At 48.2% G+C, this 23,630-nt stretch overlaps 4 protein-coding genes across 4 annotated transcripts; 2 read left to right on the plus strand and 2 right to left on the minus strand.

The window, feature by feature from the left end:
- Nucleotides 1–8,185: 8,185 nt before the first annotated feature.
- DCS_05818 (uncharacterized protein) lies at nt 8,186–10,253 on the minus strand (the record flags this gene model as incomplete). The annotated part of the gene is made up of 5 exons (XM_040803119.1): nt 8,186–8,386; nt 8,443–8,469; nt 8,507–8,880; nt 8,949–9,302; nt 9,365–10,253. 5 exons carry the CDS (start codon nt 10,251–10,253, stop codon nt 8,186–8,188), a joined length of 1,845 nt encoding a protein of 614 aa, XP_040658152.1.
- A 3,827-nt stretch (nt 10,254–14,080) lies between these two features.
- Nucleotides 14,081–14,536, plus strand: DCS_05819 (uncharacterized protein; the record flags this gene model as incomplete). Its single annotated transcript, XM_040803120.1, has 1 exon — nt 14,081–14,536. One exon carries the CDS (start codon nt 14,081–14,083, stop codon nt 14,534–14,536), a length of 456 nt encoding a protein of 151 aa, XP_040658153.1.
- A 3,003-nt stretch (nt 14,537–17,539) lies between these two features.
- On the plus strand, nt 17,540–19,492 carry DCS_05820 (uncharacterized protein; the record flags this gene model as incomplete). Its single annotated transcript, XM_040803121.1, has 2 exons — nt 17,540–18,076; nt 18,137–19,492. The coding sequence occupies 2 exons, from the start codon at nt 17,540–17,542 to the stop codon at nt 19,490–19,492; spliced, it is 1,893 nt and encodes a 630-aa protein (XP_040658154.1).
- A 1,462-nt stretch (nt 19,493–20,954) lies between these two features.
- Nucleotides 20,955–22,358, minus strand: DCS_05821 (uncharacterized protein; the record flags this gene model as incomplete). Its single annotated transcript, XM_040803122.1, has 2 exons — nt 20,955–21,872; nt 21,933–22,358. The coding sequence occupies 2 exons, from the start codon at nt 22,356–22,358 to the stop codon at nt 20,955–20,957; spliced, it is 1,344 nt and encodes a 447-aa protein (XP_040658155.1).
- Between the last annotated feature and the right edge of the window lie 1,272 nt (nt 22,359–23,630).

Raw genomic sequence — 23,630 nt, forward strand, 5'->3', positions numbered from 1 at the left:
ACTTAAAGTTATATATGGGAATAACAAATATGAAAATGGATTGTCATTCACCATCAAACCACCAGGCGGTACTGCATCGTACAATAATACTGGATTTTATTACCCATCAGATTGTTAATCTCCTGGGCTACATACTATGCTACACTGCTACTACTACACCCGCCCCAGTGATTGCGCATTCTCGCCAAAAAAAAAACACCCGCGCTATTGACACTGGCTTTTTTGATGAAAAATATTGGTTCGGTTCTGGGGGAAACAAAAACAAAAGATCACTTTCAATAATTCAATTTAGTGCAAAAGGGATGAAAAATGATGTTGCGCCATTGTGTTATACTTATCCCCTAGTAGGTTGCAAGGTTGTGATTACGTAACCCTATACACCTCGTATGCGTCAGGTATTTTTGACGAAACGTGAAAAAGTTTGGGTGGGTTACCCGCATGTACCCCGGTACTATTGTTTTCAACGAATCAAGAGAGTCTAACAGGATTAGGAAGTCGACTTCGAGGACGCGCATCGAAAAATGTCTAACCCTAACCCTAACCCTAACGTTGCCTACGCAATGTAGTGGCTAGGTCAATGTATATACTTAACAATATCCATTGGATGTACCGGAAGCTGTCCTACAAAGATTGTCATTGTCGTTACTGGCGGAATAATTACTGAATCGACATACGGTCCAACACCTGGTACAAGTACTGTTCTTCCATCCTCAGGATGTACAGGAGTGTGTCCTACTAGAATTATCGTTACAGAGACTGGAGGATTTATTACTGAGACGACCTTTGGACCAATTCCAGGAACAAGTACAATCCCGCCGGCCATTGGATGCACCGGAAGCTGTCCTACAAAGATTGTCATTACCGTTACCGGCGGACTAATTACTGAATCCACATACGGTCCAACAACTGGTACAAGTACTGTTCTTCCATCCTCTGTTTGCATAGGAGTCTGTCCTACAAAAATTGTAAAAACTACGAACAGTATCGCTACGTATACTTCAAATAGCTACGTAACAACGTCACAGCCATGGACTGGTAAATATATAACAACTTACACCATCCCACCAATCAGCACGACCCCTGGTACTATTGTCATTGAGACTCCAATCGGCTATGCAACGACATCACAGTCATGGACAGGAACGGTAACTAGCATTACGACTGTGTCACCAAGTAGTACACGTCCTGGAACCATCATAATTCTAACTCCCGAGTTATATATTCACAACGCAACAATGGACTGGCTTTGTAACCTCTACTACTACCGTTGTACCTAGTGGTACCATTCCCGGTACTATTATTATTCAGACCCCCCATAGCTACGCAGTAACGATGCAGCCGTGGACTGGTCTTGGAACTACGAGTACTACTGTTCCCCCTAGTGGTACTATTCCTGGTACTATTATTATTCAGACCCCTCAGAGTTACACGAAGTAACAACGCAGACATGGACTGGTCTTGGAACGACTACTACTACTTGTTACGGCCCGAACCGGGAAGGCGGTCTAGCACGGCAGAACGAACGTTCGTGGACACGCAAGACCGACCAATAGGGCGTGGGAGCGAAGGATCCGCTTCGCTCCCATCATACTAGGAGCGAAGCTGCACCTTCGCTCCCAAGATTCCCATGCAGTATATAAATCCCCTTCACAGTCCCTTATTAAATAGATAGCTAGTCAGCGTTCAACACAATTCACAATCATTAACCTGATCATCTGGTTACGGTCTACGACCTATCACCAACGTAACATTCAACCTACTGCTTAGAGACGCCCTGACCTTTCTGCCAACATAAACCCGGACCTAGGTTTATCCCTTGGGAAATCCCAGCACGTCCGTCACACTACTGTTCTACCTAGTGGTACTCTTCCTAGTACTATTATTATTCAGACCCCTCAGAGTTACGAAGTAACAATGCAGACATGTGTTAAAATACTGGTATTTATACTAGTAAGACTACCCAAATAGGATACTATCCTATTGTTACTAGTAGTACTACTACTAGTAAAGATGCTATACTATACTGCGAGTATTAGTAAGCATATCGAGTTGACTAATAGTATACAACATACTACTTCTCCGAACTACAACTCGGAACGACTGACGGCAGTACTACTGCCGGCCAACTCACTACTACAATACAACTTGTATACGTAGTAGCCAGTCGACCACAGGAGCCAATTGATCGGAATGACAATTGCCGCTCTCCCAATCGCTACTAGCTATTGCCAGCCCACAGTGCTACTGCGGGCAATCAAACCATTGTGCGACCAAGCACGGCGATCAAACCATTGTGCGACCAAGCGGGCAATCAAACCATTGTGCGATCAAACGGGCGATCAAACTAAGTCAGACCCCCCACTCATGGCCCCCCCCCCCCCTCTTGGGCCCCCTATTTTCCTACCTTCATCAATACAAGCTATACATTACAACCGCGTTTTTTCGCGTAACTTAATTGATTTTTACAAGAAAAGCTATTCCTAGCTTATTTAATGGCTAAAAAAGCTAAGTATACCGAAGAAACGCTCCAACTAGCCGTATTGGCTGTAAAAAACGGCCTCTCGCAGTACCAAGCTATCTCTCAGTATGGAATTCCACGGACAACACTCCAAAACCGATTACGCGGCCACCTTCCAAGAAATAAAGCCTATATCCTATTACAAAGGCTCTCAAGGGATCAAGAAAAGCACCTTTGCGATTGGGTCCTTATCCAAGGCGCGTTAGGGCTACCACCGTTACATCAGCAATTAAAGGTCTTTGCCGCCCGGATCCTCGTTGCAGGAGGGGACCTTCAACCCCTCGGCAAGAACTGGATTACGGGCTTTTTACGCCGTAACCCAGAAGTTAGTACCGTACAAGGCAAGTCTATTGATTCGTACCGTTTAAACGGTACTTCTACGAGCCTTATTAAAAATTGGTTCAATTTACTGAGGCCCTCCGAGATCCAGGCTATCCCACCACAATACCGTTGGAATATGGACGAAACCGGGATCCTCGAGGGCCTCGGTAGTAACGGCCTAGTACTTGGGAGGTCGGATAAGACATTCCAACTAAAGAAGAAGGCTGGATCGCGTTGTTGGACTACTATCGTGGAATGTATATCAGCTGTTGGCCAAGCCCTTCCACCACTAGTCCTTTTTAAGGGTCAGGACTTACAATACCAATGGTTTCCGGAGAATCCGACCTTCCTCAAAGAGTAGCACTTTAAGGCAACCCCTAAAGGCTGGACTAACGACGAGGTTGCAATACAGTAGCTTGAGCAGATCTTTATACCTCAATCTAGAGCATCGAAAACGGAACGAAGGCTACTTATTGTTGATAGGCACGGAAGTTATCAGACCGATCGATTTATGTATACCTGCTTCGAAAATGGTATCTACCTTCTATTCTTACCACCACACGCCTCATACGTCCTCTAGCCACTCGACGTATCGTGTTTTTCACCCGTCAAAGCTACCTACCGCCGGGCTATCCAAGATATCCTTTTTAAGGCTTATATTAACGATTCAGCGCCAGTTAGCAAGGCTACCTTCTTACACTGCTATCATCAAGCCCGTACGGAAGGTCTTACGGAACGGAATATTAGGGGAGGGTGGAAGGGGTCTGGGTTATGGCCTGTTAATATGGCGAAGCCGTTACTAAGCCACCTCGTCTTGCAAGATGAACCCCCAGCTATCTCGGAAGCCGAAGCCCTAAAAAGGCAATTAGAAGAGGATTATAACCCTCTACGAACACCCCAACGATCACACGACTTTCGGAGCCTTGTTGTAAAAATGTATGCGCCTAGTCAAATTGACCGTGTAGCGCGGCAGCTATTTTCTAAGGTAGGCCGGGCCCTTAACGCTCAAAATACCACTCTTGCAATAGCCCAGGCTAGAATCCAACAACTGGAATATTAAGTCCATCGACTCAAGCCTCGGAAAAAACAAAAAGTAGCCTAAGATCCCAACGGCCGCTTCATACAGATCGATAAGATCATCGAGACCCAGAAACGGCACGAACGAACACTTAATCCAGCACCATTATTAGCAGAAACGTCTAGTTACGGATTTGAAGACCTTTGCTTTGAATGGCAGCTTGAATAGATACTATAGATATTTTATTTTAATTTTATTGTATTAATAATGCCTTGTTTTGTGGCTTTGAAGATAGCTTGTTTTTCCGTATTGGGGGGCCCAAGAGGGGGGAGGGCCCATGAGTGGGGGGTCTGACTTATGGTGTAACTGCGCAGCCACAATCTGGACCTACAAGGTACTACTCTGTAGGCATAAATAGCCGTACTTCCCTTGCACTTTAGTTAGAAGAATAATCGCATTCGTTTATGTAAATTGGTACTACCAAGCTTGCACTCTTGCCCAGTTACTATGTAAGGCGCGCTACAGGCGTGAAGGCCTTATAAGCGAATGTGAGGTGCAGTACCCGCACTAAGTGCGGATACTGGCGGATCTTTTGACAGTTTGGCCATTTGGTCGAACGGTTAACTGGTCTATTGTCCATATGGGCACACCTCCCCATATGTGTTACATACTAACTGGCACCCCTTACGCTGTTACTGACAGCTTGATTGATTCCCTGGTCCGTGCGATATACTTCCACTACCCCCATCTCTTGCGCATACAAATTGCAAAGAACATGGACTAGTCTTGGAACGACTACTACTACCGTTCTACCTAGTGGTACTCTTCCTGGTACTATTATTATTCAAACTCCTCAGAGCTATGTAGTAACAACGCAGACGTAGACTGGTGTTGGAACGACTACTACTACCGTTCCACCTAGCGGTTCTCTTCCCAGTACTATTATTATTCAGACCCCTTATAGCTACGCAGTAACGACGCAGCCGTGGACTGGTCTTAGAACTACTACCACCATTATCCCCCCTAGCGGAACTAATCCGGGCACCATTGTTATTAAAACTCCAACCTCGGCATTAGCATTCAGCCGATCTCTCTATCAGGGTGGATGTTCTGTTGCTGGGGTTATAGTACTCGTAACCCAAGGCGGATCCGCAGCTCCTGGAGTAGCGGTTACTATAACTCTTCCCGGCGGTGATACATTTCCTGACGGAACACAAACGTATAATGGCGTGTCAGATGGATCAGGATCGGTAGCTCTCCCAGTAATTACATTTTCTCCCTCTGCAGGAAATCCAGCATCAATTACAGCGACCGCTGCTAGCGCTAGCCCTGCAACAGCGGAAATACAACCTCTACCAATACTCAGCTATGCTGTCAACAATAACCAGACAATAACTTTTACCAATACTGGCTGTGGCGCCTATCCTGGATCGCTTTACCTATATTATCCTCAATTTAAATTCCCTTTCTGTACTTCAGGTCTAACTATTGCTGGAATTACGCCTAGTGTAAGAAAGTTTATTGGGTGCCCGGGTGCTGGTTTATCAGAATTTGGTATTGAAACTATTCTTACGAGTGCGAATATTCCAGGGAAAAGCTCTATTTTGCTGCCGTTTGCGTTTTCTGGTTCAATTTGTGCGTGTTTTAATTCCGAAAACTGCGGCGTATCAAATACAAATACTGTATCGTTCATTGGAAGTGCACCATATATCTACCCGTAGAACATTAATATTTATATCACGGATCAGTCACTTACTACTTCGAGTATTTCGGCTAATGCAATTACTCATGCGGTTGGGGATGATAAGCTTACTGTCTATTATTCCTCTTATTCAATTAGTGGACCTACTTCTCCTTCTTTTATTTGCCCCTAGAGCTAATAGAAATGCCGCTCCTAGTAGCACTCTATTACATACAAACGCCCGTCCTCTTGTATGCGGCCGTCGGCGGGGGGCGGGCGCTTACCGGATATTACCTGATCGAACTTGAACAGCCTCCTCTAGCTCCTCGAGGCGCGGAAGCCGCGTCAGCAGTATTGTCGGCGTAAGGGTGTTGGTACCTGCATTTTACCTCTGGATACGCAGAACAAGTAGTTGCTTATCTTGGTAAGGTCCACTAGATATCCGCCTTACTCTTACTCCCTCGCCTACCGACCCGCCCGCCCGCCCGCCTAACGGACGCATGCATGGATGCATTACCTTTAGAATTTATTTTCCACCCAACGCAATTACCAAACCCTTTTATGTTTCTGTTTCCCGTATTGCATACGCCCGCCTCGTCTCGTACATATTTTTTGCTAGTCAATCCACTTTCTCTTGATCGACTTCCTAATCCGGTTAGAGTGTCTCGTTTCGTCGAAATAATAGTTCCGGGGTACATGCGGGGCCCGCCACCAAAAAGTTTTGTCTCATATTAACGCAAAGAACTAATATTGGGCCGACTCCTGGCATGAGTATTACAATTCCACCTCCTTCTGGATGCACTACTGATTGTATTGCAACTGTCATTGTTACTGCTACGTCTGGCCTTACTACGTCGACTACCTTTGGACCAACTCTTGGAATGAGTACAATCCCGCCACCTCCTGGATGTACTGAAAGCTGCTTTACGCAAATTATTGTCATACTCACTGGAGCTCTTGTCCCGTCTACCACCTTTGGACCGGCTCCTGGTACACGTACGATCCAACCTCCAGCTGGATGTACGGTCAACTGTATTACTATAATTATCGTTACTGCAACTGGTAGCTTCAGCACGATCACATCCTTTGGCCCAACTGCAGGCACGAGTGTAATTCCACCATCTCCTGGTTGCACAGTAAATTGCCTTACGCAAATCATTGTTACTCTTGCTGGTGGCCTTGTAACGTCTACTACCTTTGGATCAACTGGCGGTACAAGTACGATCCCGCCACCGCCTGGCTGTACTGCTAACTGCACTACTACAATCATTCTATCTCCAACTGGAGGCCTTACTACTTCTCCGACCTTTGGTCATACAGTTGGTACAAGTACAATTCTGCCTTCGCCTGGCTGTACCACTAACTGTGCCGTATACCCTCCCTCCCTCCCTCCCTCGCCTACCGACCCGCCCGCCTGCCCACCTAACGGATGCATGGATGGACGCAATGGATGAATTATCCTTTAGGATTTACTTCACAACCAACGCAACGACCAAACAATTCTGTTTGTATTAACCGTATGACATATACCCGCCTCGTCTCGTATGTATTTTTCTTGAGTATTCATAATTATACGAGCTATTTCCTCTATTCACACGATTTTTCGCCTAGCGCCCCACAACGCCCCGCTATAAATCATTAGCGCTAATACAGTACAAAAAGATACAAGTAATTATTATCTTGAGTATAATTCTTGTTGTTCCTCAATATCTCTCCAAATTCTATCAATACCTCGCCTTGTTGGAAGAGACTGTACAAAAATTACATCAGCCAACTTATCATTAAGACGGTCGTTTTCAGCTTTATCCCAATCAATATACGCCATCATTTCTTCCCTAGTCCAATCTCTAGTACCAGTTTGCATTTTACATTGCTTTCCTATTTGCTTCCAATCAAGGCACCAACTATACATAGCTTTAGTATACTGTAATGGTGTTACGGACTGACCCCAGTAGGGCATAAGCAGTGGCCATGCTACTAGCCGTTGCGCCATGCGGCGCCCCCTTATTGCATCCAGCAAAAGGGTACGTATTGACAAAGAAAGCTGATGCTTTGTCAATTAGCCACGCTTATAAGGGCCGTTGCTGCTCTTCTTAACCATTGTTCTTGGGCAAAGCCCAAGACCATAACATAGCTCCCTCCTTCCGGAGCCCTTCCTTATGCTGCCTTCCTGCTAGTCCGCATCGTACCAAACGGAAGCGACAACCCAACCGATGCAATAACAAAGGTACAGCCAAATCGGATACTGGAATGGCTTGTATCTACGAACCAGATCAAGATACGCATTGAAGGTTGGGTCGATAGGGAGTAAGGGAGCAAGCAGGAGTTTAAGGGTATATTAATGAGCTGCCAGTGTATGTATATATTGACCAAGTTTTATCACTTTGTAGGCAAAGTGACTTAGACTTCGAGTATTAATCACAGCTCGTACGATTACATAAGGGATAAAGTAGGTCGCGTTACTACGTACTGCAACCTGCTTTTCCTCCCTTCGTACCAAATTGAATCATTGAATGGCATCTCTTGTTACCAGTTTCCCCCAGAACCGAACCAACAGAAAGAATAAAAATATACAATATTTGGATAAATTCAATTTTAATTATAGACCCTAACTCATACCTATAGGGTTCAATTGCTCGACGCCCTCTCATCTTACTCGCTTCGGAGGGTCAGGAATAAACTGTTTTGGGTGCCAATCAGTAGCTGCAATATCACCGGTCCAAACAACTTCCTTATAACGGTCATGTCCGAGCCAGACATCTTCCGATGCAAACTTTGTCATGTACATCTGCTGTTTTAGTCCTGCGCAGGTTGCAGTAAAGGTAATGCCTAGAGTAGGAAACCAAAACTGTCAGGATATAAAGCAAGAGGGGGACAGCGCACGAGTACTAATTCCGTACATACCTTGAAAATACCACTGGTCCCCCCTTCCTATACCATAATTGTCCAGTAAGCGTATTTTATTTACCCTATGCATTTCTACTGTATCGGAACCAAAGACATAGGTAAGGTTGACGGTATCAGTCCTGCTAAATCCTCGGTTAATGTTGCCCCCTATCTCGATGTTCTTGCCTTGCTCCTCTCCGAGAGTAAAGGATATTGAATCGGATGTTCCGGCAAGAAACTCGTCGCCCAGCTTGAACTCATACTCTAGCTTGTTAATAGTTTCGCAAGGTGTAACATGCCAATCCTCAGGGCCTATTTGCAACGAGACAACGGTCTTGGTTCTTAAGCGGTTTAAAATCCAGATACTGGGATGGTTATACCACGAGTTCAAGGAGACAAAGGCATCATCATAAGCCTCGTAGCCCGTTTTAGAGCATTTGGCGCGCAACATAACGCCTGGTCGGAGAGAATATCGTCAGGAGGTTGTCGCGCAAACAACAGGATTTAATAGAAATATTGCTTACCTTGTACCTTCCATTCATCATTAATCAATATGGGGGGTTTAATGCCAATAGTTCCCCTGGCGGTCAGCTTGATGCTGCTAACATCATCGATATCGATGGTATCGGATCCAAATGCAGACTTCATATCGACGGATACCCAACTCTGGAATCCCTTTGAAGGATTGTCTACAACGTCAAAGGTGGCCGTCCCGGACTTGCCCACTACGATAGCCCCGATTGTATCATAGGTTCCGGCGGTAAATACATTGGCAATTTTGATACCGATCTCGAGATTCTTAATTTTTCGACAATGCGATCGCGACTCTTGCTGAATCAATGCTTGCCGGGCCGTAATACAATCGGCTGTTGCAGAGGCTATTGGGAAAAGGCATCGTTAGCCATATTATTTCAACGAAAGGATACGTTGAGCTTCCTACCCTGGGCTGTAGGCATTACAATGGACAGGCTCGGCGTAGATCGCCTGCGTGGGGAGGAGCCATACTGCTGCAGTACAAAGTTAAGAAGGGCGGGGCAAGAAAGACCCGTAAATGAGCCAAGTCTCAGGCGCTCGATCATACTATCGTCAACTTGCCTATCGACCTCCATCGGCTCGTCGGCAGCTTGACGGACTGTTGGCGGCTGGTCGACCGGTCTGGGTTCGAGTCTCGCGCCCCCTGCTATATGTTCGTCGTCGACGTCCATGGGCTCATTGGCTGCTTGACGGACTGTTGGCGGCTGGTCGACCGGTCTGAGTTTGGGTCTTGCGCCCCCTGCTGTATGTTGGTCGTCGACGTCCATAGGCTCGTCCTTATCCGACTTGACCTCTTGCTGAGTAGCGTCGATGTCCATGGGCTCATGGTGGGATCCCAGCTGAATGCTGCTCTGCAGCTGGTTCAGCGTATGAATCTGCGACTCACTCTCGACGAAGTTGCTCCGGTAGTCATCGCTCGTCCAAGGTCTAAACTCTGACCGCTGCTGCTGCGAGTACATCTGCAGAGCGGTTATCATGGTCCCAGTCCTGCCGTAGCCGTAGCCGCACCAGATAAGGGTCCCACTCCGATGTTGTAGGAAGCTTTCCCAGCCGCGTTCGAGCTCGTGCAAGGTGGGGGAAAGATAGTCCATGACGGGGAGGGGCGTATAGGCAATATTAGCGGCAGCGAGCGCTCGAATGATATGGTCGGAATTGGCCTCTTCGTTGAGGCTAATAATGTTAGTAATGTTATTTGCCCGGAGGTATTCGATCGTCTCAGTTGTAATCCGGTGACTAGAGTCTCGTCCGTTGTAGTTGGGCGACGACGAAGCAAAGAGCCTGTCGGTATCAGCCATATGCTTGCGTACTCTTCTAAGCCGTTGAATGCCGCCATTTCCTACTACATGGGCAGAGAAAGACTCGTAAGCTCGACCGACTCTGGTACTCTATACGGTGGTGGTATCTATCTCCCGCCCCAGTAGGTGCAAAGAAAGGGCATCACGGCCTGTCGTCGTCCCGCATGCGCTTCTACCTACGGTACGAAGGAAGGGAAGAGGTCCATATCTTGTGTATTATGCAGCGGCTGGGCTGCAACGAGGAAAACTACTCCAAGAAGGACGACGAGTTGGCATACGAATGCCCTGCGTAGTATCATTGCTTCGATGGATGGGTGCTTATGATATTTGGGTGCTTTCGACGTATAGGTGCTTTCGTTCTGCCCGCCATCTACCGCATTACGTACGTGGACGCCATTTTATACTCGGACGGACACGGCCAGCCAGGCATCTGTCCGACAAGGCCACGCCTATGCCTGTGCATGTACGGATGCAACCGAAGCGGCGAACATTTCATGCCAGGCGGGCTAGTAGTTGGATCAAATCTTTCGGCACTCGTAGTAGGAGCAAGAGAAACCAAATCATGCCCTTGCATGAGTTCATTAGTACGGAGCGATCCCTTGACGGATTTGAGTAATGTATGCGGAGTACGTACGAGTTGATATTGCAAGTACAAGCGCAAACAAGCGAACACGGGCTCGTAATAATTGCATTACGGGAACAAGGACGTGCAGATGCACATACACATACAGTAGGCATTGGGCAGAAACTACAAGTATTTACTTGGTGTACTCGTATTCCTCACGTCTTGCATTCACATTCATACATTCAAGTACTACTGTGTCGGTGTAGTTGTTAGTATAAACATGGCTGTAACTCTTCTCGGAGCATTTCCTTCTCAGTGACTATTATAGTGCAAGAGTGCAACTACAGAGCACATATATATGTTTGTGCATACGTCGCACTCGCACTTATATGTACATGTATAACAACAGTACTCTGCACTGCACTGGTATAGTAAGTACGTGGTTAGGCGCTCCGTTGTGCCCTGCCCAGTCGAATAATAAAAGTACTGCTATATACGAGACTCAGTGTGCACTACCATAGTGCCATGTTGAAAGTGGTGTGGTCGCACAAGTACTATAAACATGTAAGTACTGTAGTTGTAGGTGTCACGATGCGGGCTAGCAGGAAGGCAGCATATGCAAAGACTGTAGAATTTTCGAACTAAGGAGGAAGAAAAGAGAAAGAAAACAGTGAGTGCGGGAAGGGAGAGGCTATGTACATAGGTGGTCCGTGCATTACGTGATGCAGAGTGTAGGGTAGGCCAGAAAAAGAACACGATATATTAATACGATATCGTCACAGTAGGGAGGAGGAGTAAGTGTAACGATGTCGTACATCGTCGTCTTTTCTTGCCTACCCTACACTCTGCATTACGTATCACGTAATGCACGGCAACCACCCCATGTATTTAGCTTCTCCTATTCCCACACTCACCGTTCTTTTTCCCTTTACTTCCTCCTTGGTTGAAAAATTCTACAGTCTTTGCACATACTGCCTTCCTGCTGACAGTAAGTACTGCACAGAGCACGAACATCCACTCGGTACGGTACGGTACGGCTACCACCTCGTATGCACAGGGCGATTTTCGACGAAACGTAAAAGTTTTTGGGTAGGCGCCCCGCATTTACCCCAGTACTATTAATACTCTTTCGACGAAACAAGCGAATCAAACGGGATTAGGAAGTCGAACAAGAGGATATGCATTAAAGAAAAATACATACGAGACGAGACGGGTATATGCCAAGCGGTAAATACAAACAGAATAGGTTTGGTCGTTGCGTGGGTTGGGAAGTAAATCCTCAGTAATAATCCACCCATGCGTCGTCCATCCATGCATCCGTTAGGTGGGCAGGCGGGCGGCTCGGTAGGCGAGGGAGCAAGAGCAAGGCAGATCTAGTGGACCTTAGCGAGATAAGCAACCACTTGTTTGGCGTATTCCAGAGGTTATATGCAGGGTACTAATACCCTTACGCCGACAATACTGCTGACGCGCGGCTTCCGCGCCTCGAGGAGCTAGAGGAGGCTGTTCAAGTTCGACCAGGGAATATCCGGTAAGCGCCCGCCCCCCGCCGACGGCCGTATACAAGAGGGCCATGGTCCGAGCGCAGCCGTATGCAAGCAAGGCGATATACTCGATGCCGCCCGATACATAATTATACCGCAATGCTAAGCTCGAGTTCCGCGCGCCCGGTCAGTGCGCTGCGGCTACGGCCATACTAGCGCCGGACTTGCCGGACCAGCTTATCGTTGTACTCGGTACCGGCTCCGGCAAGAGCCTGCTATTTATAGTTGGCGCGTTAGTGCAGGACGCCGGTGTGACGATCGTAGTTATATCCCATGTGGCCCTATGCAGCTGCTATAGTCTCGGGCTATGCCCGACTGGATGACATAAGACAAGGCGGACAACAGACCCACCCAAAGGGCATACATAGAAAGGAAGCCCTAACGGACAAGCAGTCCTTTTCCGTCTTCAAGTCTTTTAATAAACTTCATTGAGATTTTATTGTGCCTTGTGGTAAATGACCAATGTGGACCAGGAACCTACAAGGGCCATCAGCAGCTCAACTTGGGTACTGCTTGTTATGGTATCGGGCTTAGCCCGATATAGTAGAACGGAGGGAACCAAGGGACCCACTAGGAGGAACGCACACAACTAGAAGCCCTAGTTGCCAAGTAGTTTTCCCTCCTTCAAGTCTTTTAATAAATATCATTGAGAGCCCTAGAGCAGTTGCCTAGTGACTCCGTAACACTGCTTAACCAAAATAAAAACCCAGAAACAAGAAAAGCAGCTCTAGGGTAGCAATAAGATGTCAAGTCTATGTAGCTCTCAAGAAACACAAATAATTACACCTCAAGCATCTACTGGAATCAGTCCATTATTTTCATGTCCTTACATAGCGTATTGTTACGGAGTCGCTAGGCGACTGCTCTAGGACTCTCAATGATATTTATTAAAAGTCTTGAAGAAGGGAAAACTACTTGACAGTTAGGGCTTCTAGTTTATGTGCGTTCCTTCAGTGGGTCTCCCTCCATCTTGTGTCCCATATCGGGCTAAGCCCGATACTATAACAGCTATAAGCAGAACAATTGCGAAAACTATACAAAGAAATCAGAAAAGAACTCGATTTCGTTAGAAAGCGAATAGCCACTCACTACTCCGTACAAGATGAAAATATTAAGGGGACTAATCTTTCGGAAGGGAGACATAGTCTACCTGCTCCGACTGAAACGTTAAGACAACGCGACCAATCGACAAACTGTATTACAAAAAATTAGGACTCTTTAATGTTAAGCAGGTTCTATCGAAAACCAACTATGAGCTTTCGCTACTAAAAACCATACGAATTTACCCAAACTTCTACATTTTACTATTGGAACCAGTGCCAAAGAACGCTAAGCCACATTCCAAAATTAGAACAGGAAATGAACAAGAATACGAAGTCGAACGAATCCTTGGCGAAAGGAAAGGTAGGTACGGAGTATTAATAAGCTACATGCCAAAATTAGAACGAAAAATTAACAAGAATACGAAGTCGAATCCTTAACGAAAGAGATGACAAGAATATCTTATCCAAATGGAAGGATTACAGACCAGAAGAAAACACTTGGGAGCTACTTCGGACCTAGTACGTTGCCAAGTACATGCTCCTACGATAGTTCCCCCAACAATCAAACTAAGGAGCTAAACGCCTCTGGCAAAGAATAAAAGGCCGACAAGGAACGATCTTTTCACCATCGGATCACATCCTTGCACCCATTTCTCACTTCAAGAATTCAGCACCATGTATTTCATCCGATCTATTACTCTGCTCTCTATTGTCGCCTTGACGAGCGTTGTTCAAGGAAGGTCCCTCAATATTACCAATGGCGACGACTCTTGGTGCCCCGGCGTCTATGTTGCAAACGATACGGACGCTTACTGCTGTGTAAGCGGCAAGCTCCAACTTAGCGTCTGCGCCGGCTGGCCCCTTTGCACCGGCTCTACAACCATCGACCCAAAGACTTCGACCCTGAGCTGCGCGACGACCGTACCTGTAACTGCCAGCGACTATAAAGAGGCTATTTCCAGGGCTAGCGCCAGTTACTACAATACCAAACATAGTAATAGTCCCGCCATTGCTACTAAAACGCAAGCAGCTGCAACTACAAGCACTGCTACTGGTGGTGCTGGCAGGCTTGCTGCAACCTTGCTTCCGGCATGCGGAGGACTCCTTGCGATTGCAGCTATGGGCAACTAGCCACTAGGCGGAGCGGCTTTTCGAGTCGAAAAGATAACCCTAAGCGTGTGAGCGGGTGTTATGGTATCGGGCTTAGCCGATATGGGAATCAAGATGGAGGGAACCAACGGACCTACTACGGAACGCATATAATAAACTAGAAGCCCTAATCGGCAAGTAGTTTTCCCTTCTTTAAGTCTTTTAATAAACATTGTTGAGAGTCCTAGAGCAGTGGCCTAGTGACTCCGTAACAGCAGGGCAGGTACCGTTTGGCTGGTAGCGCGGGCGAAAAGGTACTTGCGGTCGGGATCGTGGAGTCGGAACGGTGGGTGCAGTGAAAAAGAGCGGGCGTATTAAATTTATCGATAGATATTTTTCGCAGGTGCCGTGGCTGTTCAATAATTCTCATCGTTAAATCCAGGTTGTCGGGATTGTCGGCCGTGTTGGCCGTCCAAGGCAGCGCAGGCAGCGCAGGAAGACTTCCAACAAGGCAAGGTATTGATACAATCCGGAGAGACATTAAGGAAGATATTAAGGAACAACAAGAATAATACTCAAGATAATTACTTGCATCACTTTGTACTGCATAGGCGCCAGCATTTTGTAGCTGGACGTTGTGGGGCGCTAAACGAAAAGTCGTGTGAATACAGAAAATGGTTCGTATAATTAAGAATACTCTGTACGACCACTTTCGTCGATGAGGAGTCGGTAAGAATACCAAGACTGCACTAAGGACACAATCAGTAAAACTTCTACGTATTCACTATTATTTACACCTTAACGTACTTTTTGCAGTACAAGTTACGAGTACTGTTCAAGCACTGTACTTACATGCCCATACATTTGAATAGCGAAGCGCAAGCAGGTGCATGAAACTCAGATTTGGTAGAGACTATTACGTCTCATTGTTTGATCCACTCGATACCGAGCTTAATGTGCGAGCTGCCAAAGCCTTGGTCCTGGCAATATGCCTATAGAGGGATGTGTTTTTATAATGATTAGCTCTCCTTAATCTAGACTGCCGCTTTGTCGGTTGGGTGGGCTGAGCGTTATACCGTTGCTCCATCCAAACATGCACTGTTACGGCGTACAGGATGCAGGCGAAGCAGCTATTGCGTGAGTATTTGCTCGGTACATACTCGTACGAGACGGAACACTACCTTGCCATCCTGGCGCGGTGATCGGCCGACGCAGTGGATGACGATCCTGGGCAGGGTCTCCAAAAACACTTTCTGTACTCCGTACATGTAGTCGCATCTATTCTCCTCCGGATCGAGTGGTGCATGGTATTTATAATCGCTCGCATTTCTTTCACAAGCGCAGCATCTAGACACAATGTGCCCGATATGGATGTGCTTGGATACTTATCCGTAAGCCAGCTAGCCGGTCGATTCGATAGCACGGCTCAAAGATAAAGGAGAGTGCGACGATCAAAGAGCTGCCGGATTGAGTAGCACCATCCTCGGCTTGCGAATGGAAGACTTGTTGCGTACATGTAGTTGCAGTGCCGCCGTCACGGCGCCCCAACACGACTTTCACCTCGATCTTCAATATGTAAATAGCCCTCCACGGCTTGCGAATGGAAGGCTTGTTGTGTACATGTAGGTGCAGTGCCGCCGTCACGGCGCCTCCAACACGGCTTTCACCTCGATCTTCAACATGCAAATACGCCCCTGATGCGTATTGATGCGAACTTCCATGCATAATTTCAGATGGAATATATGCATTGTTAATACTTGAAAAGTCAATCGACGTCGTGTTAGGTTTAAATTATTGACAGGGGCCAAATAGGCTTAGATTCGGTGTCATTGGTGAAACCATGGTTAAGAGTATAGAGGGGGGGGATTTCTGGGGATGAGGTCCTCACTATGCCTATGCCTGCCCCGTCGGTTCTTTTCCTTCGGGAAAGGCTGCAGAAAGCCCTGAATTAAGGTTAAAACGGTCCTGAGCTGCCGCAACCCGTTCCAACCAAACAGAGAACCGTTGTCGCCCTGAGCCCAAGTTAAGCTTCGATAGATTGTGCTCTGTTGCTAAACCTTGTACGCATAATTTTTAGTGCCTCTTCACGTAGAGAGAATACGCTCAAATCACACAGACATCTATCTGTGCATGCACATGGCCACCATGACTCTCGCTCTTACACCAGGCCTGCGGTGCAGAATACGGTGCCCACATCAAGGCATCAAGTGGCCTGAGCAGAGCACCTCATTAGCCACAAGCCGTACCGATGTCCTCCGTGTTATGCATGTACGCTGCCCATGCTAATACGTAGACCTGAAAGTGCTCGCTCATGTTGCTGGGATTATCTCGGGCATGCCGTCCCCGGCTGCGTGCCCTGAGTCGCGACACCGCAAAATGGTGAGTTCCTGTCAGTAAATGTGCACGGACGAGGCCAAATGGCAAGCGATCGCAGAAACTATAACGCCAAATGGGAAGCTTTGGCGGCCTGAATAATGATTCTGGAAATCGTCGCGACCGAATATCCACCATTCGTTGAGTGGGTTTGGGTCAATACCCGCAAGCTCAGGCCTGTGTTTTGTGCTCGGATCTCCATTACCACCGCAGAAACAATCGAGCTCGCCAATTTACACTCAGACAGACTTGGGCTCGTCGATCTACGAGCCCGCTCGTCGGCGCCGAGCCGCCAGGTGGGTGTGTGCCCGTTCACGCAGGTGACGGAATGAACGTCAGCAACTACCAATTCCGAGCCATCATGAGCTCCCACCGTACACAGATACAACTTAATCGCTGCGACGCTATCGGATAATGCGGTGGAACGGACTTGGGTCTGTTCGAAATAGGCTCCTTGCCTTGAAATTATTGGAAAGCTGGTTCCCCTGACTTGGCTGGTTCCCCTGACTTGGCCCCATCCCAGCCTCTCCTTGCACGCATGCGTACGTCTGACCATGCGCACACATCTATATATATGGCTCCGTGTAACCTGATCGACCTCGTACCATTCCCATCGTCTTCCCCAGCCTCACTCAAGAAGCGCCAGAAACATCATCCATCACTCGAGACAACATGCTTCTCAACCACCCCCTTCGCTCATGCCTCCTCCTTGGCACCATCTTTCCGTACCTCGGAAGCACCAAACCAGAGCCTGCGAGCGCTGATGGACTGGTAGAAGCATCGATTGGCGCCCTCAAAGGCAAGTTGGACACCCACAAGGAGTTCGACTACATCGTTGTCGGTGGAGGCACCGGTGGCAATGCCGTGGGCACTCGCCTGGCCGAGGCCGGGTTCAAGGTCGCCATCGTCGAGGCCGGCGCCTTTTATGAGATCGCCAAGCCTGTTCTCGGCACCACGCCAGCCGGCGACATCATCGGCATCGGCTGGAACATGCTCGATGCCGTCCCCACCGTCGATTGGACCTTCCAGACAGAGCCACAGGCCGGGGCAAACAACCGCAAGTTTCACTATGCTCAGGGGAAATGCGTCGGAGGCTCCTCGGCCCTCAACTTCATGATTTACCACCGAGGCACCACTGGCACGTATGATCAATGGGCCGACGCCGTGGGCGACGACAGCTACAGGTACGTGACGGTGTGGCAGCGGCGGGTATCGGAAACTGGCTGACTGGAAGACGGTAGATTGGATCAATTCCAGACATTCTTCAAGAGGGGTCATACATTTACACCACCAGACTTGCAGAAGCGCAAGAGCAACGCGTCTACTCCTTACGATGCGTCCGACTATCTGCCTGCCGGACAGGGAGGCCCGGTCCAGGTCGGCTACTCCAACTGGGTTTCTTCCTGGTCGACATGGCTCGAGCAGGGACTCAAGGCCGTCGGCATGCAGAGGACGACCGACTTCAACAAAGGCAAGCTCCTCGGCTACCACTACACTCAGACAACGATCCGCAACTCGGACGCGACGAGGAGCTCATCGGCCCAGTACATATACAAAGCGATGGCTGACAAAGTCGGCTCACTGAAAGTCTTCACCCTGACCCAGGCCACCAAGATTTTGTTCGACAGCGAGAAGAAGGCGACGGGTGTCGAGGTCAGCTCGCTCGGCATCAAGTACACCCTCAAGGCTTCCAAGGAGGTCATTGTCAGCGGCGGAGCATTCAAGTCGCCACAGCTGCTGATGGTGTCTGGCGTCGGACCCAAAGACACGCTCGACAAGTTCAAGATCCCCGTCGTCGCTGCCCTGCCCGGTGTCGGACAGAACATGTGGGATCACATCTTCTTCGGACCCTCCTACGCTGTCAAGTTCCCGACCATCGACGACATTCTCCTCAATCCCCTATCTCTGGCCAAGGCTCTTGCCCAGTACGTCTTCTCTCACGATGGCGTGCTTAGCTCCAACATCATCGAGTTTGTTGGATGGGAGAAGCTCCCCGACAAGTACCGCAACACCTTCTCGGCCGAGACGAAGCAGGCGCTCGCCGGATTCTCAGACGACTGGCCCGAGGTGGAATATCTCGGCGCCAACGGCTTTCTCGGCACCTTTGAGTGGCCCCTCATGAAGCAGCCGCTCACAGGCAAGCAGTATGCCACCATCCTGGGAGCCCTGGTGGCACCGCTCTCAAGGGGCAACGTCACCCTCAAGTCGGCTTCCGGGCTCGACGATCCAGCCATCAACCCGAACTGGCTGACGGACAAGGCAGACCAAGAAGTCGCTGTCGCTTCGTTCAAGCGCATGCGCGAGGTGTGGAACACGCCGCAGCTAAAGTCCATCGTCATCGGCAACGAGTACTGGCCAGGCCAAGACAAGGACTCGGATGCAGAGATTCTCGAAATGGTTCGAAACTCGCTCATGACCGTCTGGCATCCTTCCTGCACATGCAAGATGGGAAAGAAGGAAGACAAGATGGCCGTCGTAGATTCTGCAGCCCGCGTCTTCGGCGTCCAAGGTGTCCGTGTCGTTGATGCCAGTGCCTTCCCCATCCTCCCTCCAGGCCATCCCCAAAGCAGCATTTACGCGCTGGCAGAGAAGATTGCGGATCACATAATCCAAGGTCAAAATTGATGGGCGATTGTGTTTTTGCCATATTTTTTCGCTCCTTTTGCTTCTTTCTCTTGTACATTTAACTGCAGTCGGCCAGACAAGCAGACCAATCTATCTCATCCATACCCAAAGCCTCATACAATCATGAGTAACGGGCATGGGTTTTTCTGCTGACATAGTTTTCTTACCTTGGTCTAGATTGACTTGCTCCGTAATGAACTACATGCTTGAACCACTTGCCAAACTCTGAATCTTCCCCTGCAAAGACCATCAAGTTGGCGATGCCATCAAACAATATCACTCGTTGTCAAACAATCCATGATTACCCATGTAGCATAGTATATTACTCTTTAGTGTTTATTATTTGGCTGTGGCTGAGTTGAAGACAGTTTACATTGGGTTGAAATGAAAGAGGTCATCTTGAATCCACCCAAATCGCACATAATCATTCAAAGTTGCTTCACAATATCACGAAGCGGGAGCTTGCCAAGTTGGCCTCGTCCAAAATAAAACTGGCCATTGACCAATTAAATTGCCCTGTTTCGTGCCTCAGAAGGGGACCTCATGCGTGGAATATGAGGATTCCGATGATGGTTCCAAAGTTGTAGCCAGGATACCGAAGCGATTTACTCCGTAGATGCAACCAATAAATGTCATTCGAGGTCATCTGAATAGATTCAAGCGTGTTGCAGAGTACCAGAATCAGTGTTTTGCCTCAGGTAGGTAACAGCGCCCTCTGATTTAGTCAAAAAAAGTCATCACTTGGGGGTAACAACATGCTTGACACAACAACTCATCTATCTATTCCGATGACATAAATACATGTATATCAAGAGTCCTTGGAGCTTGGCTTACAGGCCACGGTTCTTGTTCATTAACAGGTCGATCAACCTTGAGCCGTCATGGCCTTGTAAACACTTCCTGCGTAATAAATTCCCTGTCATGGAGACTCGCCCCAATCTCCTACAAGGAGGTGGAGATGTTTTTGCTACTTGTCATTGTAGATGCTAGAGGCCAGTCCTCAACCTTGTTATACAGAATACCATTAATAACCACGCCTCCTTCGTTATTAGCAAGGCCCCAGGCATCCATATCGCACATGAATGCGAATGCGCGAACAAAGCACACCGGGCTTGGCGGGCCTGGTGGCGTATGCCTCGTTGTCGACTTTGCCGGGCCTTTTGTACTGTAGTAATGCAAGTCGACTTGCTCGCCTGTCGAAAGGGAATTGCCCATCAGAATACGCGAAAAAAGCTGGAATGCCGTCTCGGGCTGGTAAGCGGGTGCAACATGGCCAGCCTGGAATATCCGGCTGAAGGAGAGGTTGCCAAACTGGCGAACTTCACCGCCAGTATACGTTTTGTTCACTTGAATGGGGGCATAGCCTGCTGCGGGAAATTTGGCAGCGTAATCGCCACCTGCTTGCTTAGCAATGCTTAGCGAAACTGCCTCGCCTCCAAACCAGTTGCAGATATAGTCTCTATCACCGTATATCAGGCCGATGCGAATCGCCACTCTGGAGGAGTTTGGCTAGTCGAGCAATGTTACCGCCCCTGGCTCCGTCACCGGTAGCCCGGAACTGATTAAAGACCATATCGTTTGCTAGGGTAAAGTTAACTGGCGACTCAATCTCATCCAGAATATTGCCTTGATTGAGGTAATCGACAAATTGAACCGGTGGAAAGGCGCCGTACTCCGGGGCCGCAACGTCGTATCTGTCTTTTCCCTTAAGGGCCCACCGTATAATCATTTCGTTGCATTTGTCAACCGCTCGGGAGCATACGATATTTCGCTGATTTTCCGTGTGCGTTGTATTAACCCATGAAACATCGTCCCCACACCGAGTTGCTAGGGCTTTACAGCCGTCGGCCGCTTCAATCTTGTCTAAGAAAGACTGCGTCTCATTGCTAGAGAAGGGATGAACACCGTATGTGTTATTGGTCGCAAAGTGGATGTACTGAGGTTCCTCGGTTACCAAGTCAATGCATCCATTAACAATCCCTAGCGATTTAATGTGCAAATCGACCGTCGAATCGGGATCTATGTTGCCATTGAGCCGGTTTCGTTCTTTATTTTGAGCCTCCCATGTTTCGGCGAAAATTGGCCCGTATACACCGCCATAGCTTGAGGTGAAGAGATTGACGCCAAAAGATGCATTCGAGCGGGGAGAGTCAAGAGGCACGTCATTGTAAAAGCGTTGTATGACATGCCAAGCAGCGTAAGCAGCAGACTGGGTATTGTTCACCGTATTCTTGGGGTTGCCGCTGCTAAAAGTGCCGTTGAGCAAACCCCAAGCCGGTATGGCGTCAGGATCACTGACTGGCGGTATGATCACCGATCCATTCAACATGGCCAGCGTACCATCGGTGGGCGTATCATAGGAGAAGCCGACCTGGTTTGGCTAGCAAGAAACCAGAGTCAGGCCTAGGTCCGAGTTTGGAGGGAAATACTGCGTTCGCACCTGATCAATAAAGAGCATATTTGAGGCGCGATCCCAGCCCCATTCCCGAGCAACCGTTTCGTATTCGTTTAGCCCTCTCTCGACTACCTCGCAAGGGCCGTTTGCGACAAAAAACTCATACATGGAGCTCGCACCTGGCCTCCCAGTGAACCATACGGTCAACGTATCGGTCGAGTTACGAGCCCCGACATAATAAAAGAATAGGTTGGTGGGATAGTCCCCAGGGATGTCAACCCATCCCGAATACTGCTTCTGCGTGGGCAAGGCGGTTTTGCAGACGCCGTGGGGCTCCTTGAAAGAAATAGTCACGTCGCCCGGTGAGTGTTTAACAGTCAGATTGCGAGCTCTGGCATCTTTTGGCTGGACAAACTGAGCTTGAACGGTGCCAAAAACTGCGAGCAGCGCGGTGCCGAGAAAGGTATGCATGGCGGCCAAGGACTGATGCTCCAGGATAAGTCTCACAATACTATCACGCGGAACTCTGGCTACCAGCAAACGGCTTGTGATGGGAGGGGGAAACCGAAGCCGAAATCGAAAAGCAAGCCGACGAACATTGAGAGGTGAAACCCAGACGAAGGGGACTGCGCAACGGGCAAATGTGGGTGGTGGAATTTTTTGCCAGATGATTTGACTGGATGTTGGTACGATCCATACAGCGTACGTACAATAATAGTAATACAAGTACTTGTACACCTACTGTTCATGTTGGATGGAGCCCCTGGGAAGGAGTTCAGGTGGATGCGTTTGAAGAAAGAGATTGTGTGGGCGGAACTTATGTGAAGACACCATTCGAATTTTATTGCAGTGAGGGAATCCTGCCTTCCTTTGTACCATGTACTGGCTCACATGTATTACCTACTGGATTTACAAATTTGCACATACTAATAGTAATTACCAAACTCCTAAGAATGTACGCAGTGCGGGAGTACAAGTTGACGCAGCAGCAAGGACATGTAGGTATCACGTAATTGAACCGTCAGGGCAACCAACGATTGCTTCGAATTCCACAAAGCAGGGACAGAAACTACGAAAATTGGTCACTGAGACGCCCAATAGCGGTCGTTATTACGTCTACGAGTGCGCAGTGGAAGTGGAGTATCAATCGACATCATGAACTGTTACGCGATATTCCTTACTGGCAGCTTCAAGAGCCACGTTGGTACATAATAGTCGCGTACAGAGATGATATTATACTAATTGCATTTATGAACAATGTAGTGTACAGAGCACCCATGGGGCAAGAACACATAATCCTACTTGTGCCGCCCCCTACCCGCATGCACATGTCCCGCTTGCTGTACTTGTAGCCATTAGAGTTCCTTGCGATTATCGACATGTTACTGGCATTGCCATCAATCCAGCGGATACGCTAATTGATTGCGTCGCTTTTGTTACCCCTGAAGTTGTGTAACGAAAAACATCAAAGGTAGAATTGGATTATATTATGAATGCGGCCAAGCGTAAAGCACAGCATGCGAAAAGTACACAATTATTTATAGAATATTAAATACTTACTCCGTACTCCTTGTTACCCATGAACGGCAATCATGTGGAACACCAGAAGCGGATGGTGGTGAATGACGCGTCCATATGAAGGGCAGTGCATGGCTAACATACGGTAAGAGTCCGACTACATGGTTCATGTGCAGGCATGGTACTGGTGCTCTGTCATTTGTCTTTGGGTCTGTCATATTTCTT

This window comes from Drechmeria coniospora, chromosome 02 (genome assembly GCF_001625195.1).
Source record: "Drechmeria coniospora strain ARSEF 6962 chromosome 02, whole genome shotgun sequence".
In the NCBI taxonomy this organism is placed as follows: domain Eukaryota; kingdom Fungi; phylum Ascomycota; class Sordariomycetes; order Hypocreales; family Ophiocordycipitaceae; genus Drechmeria; species Drechmeria coniospora.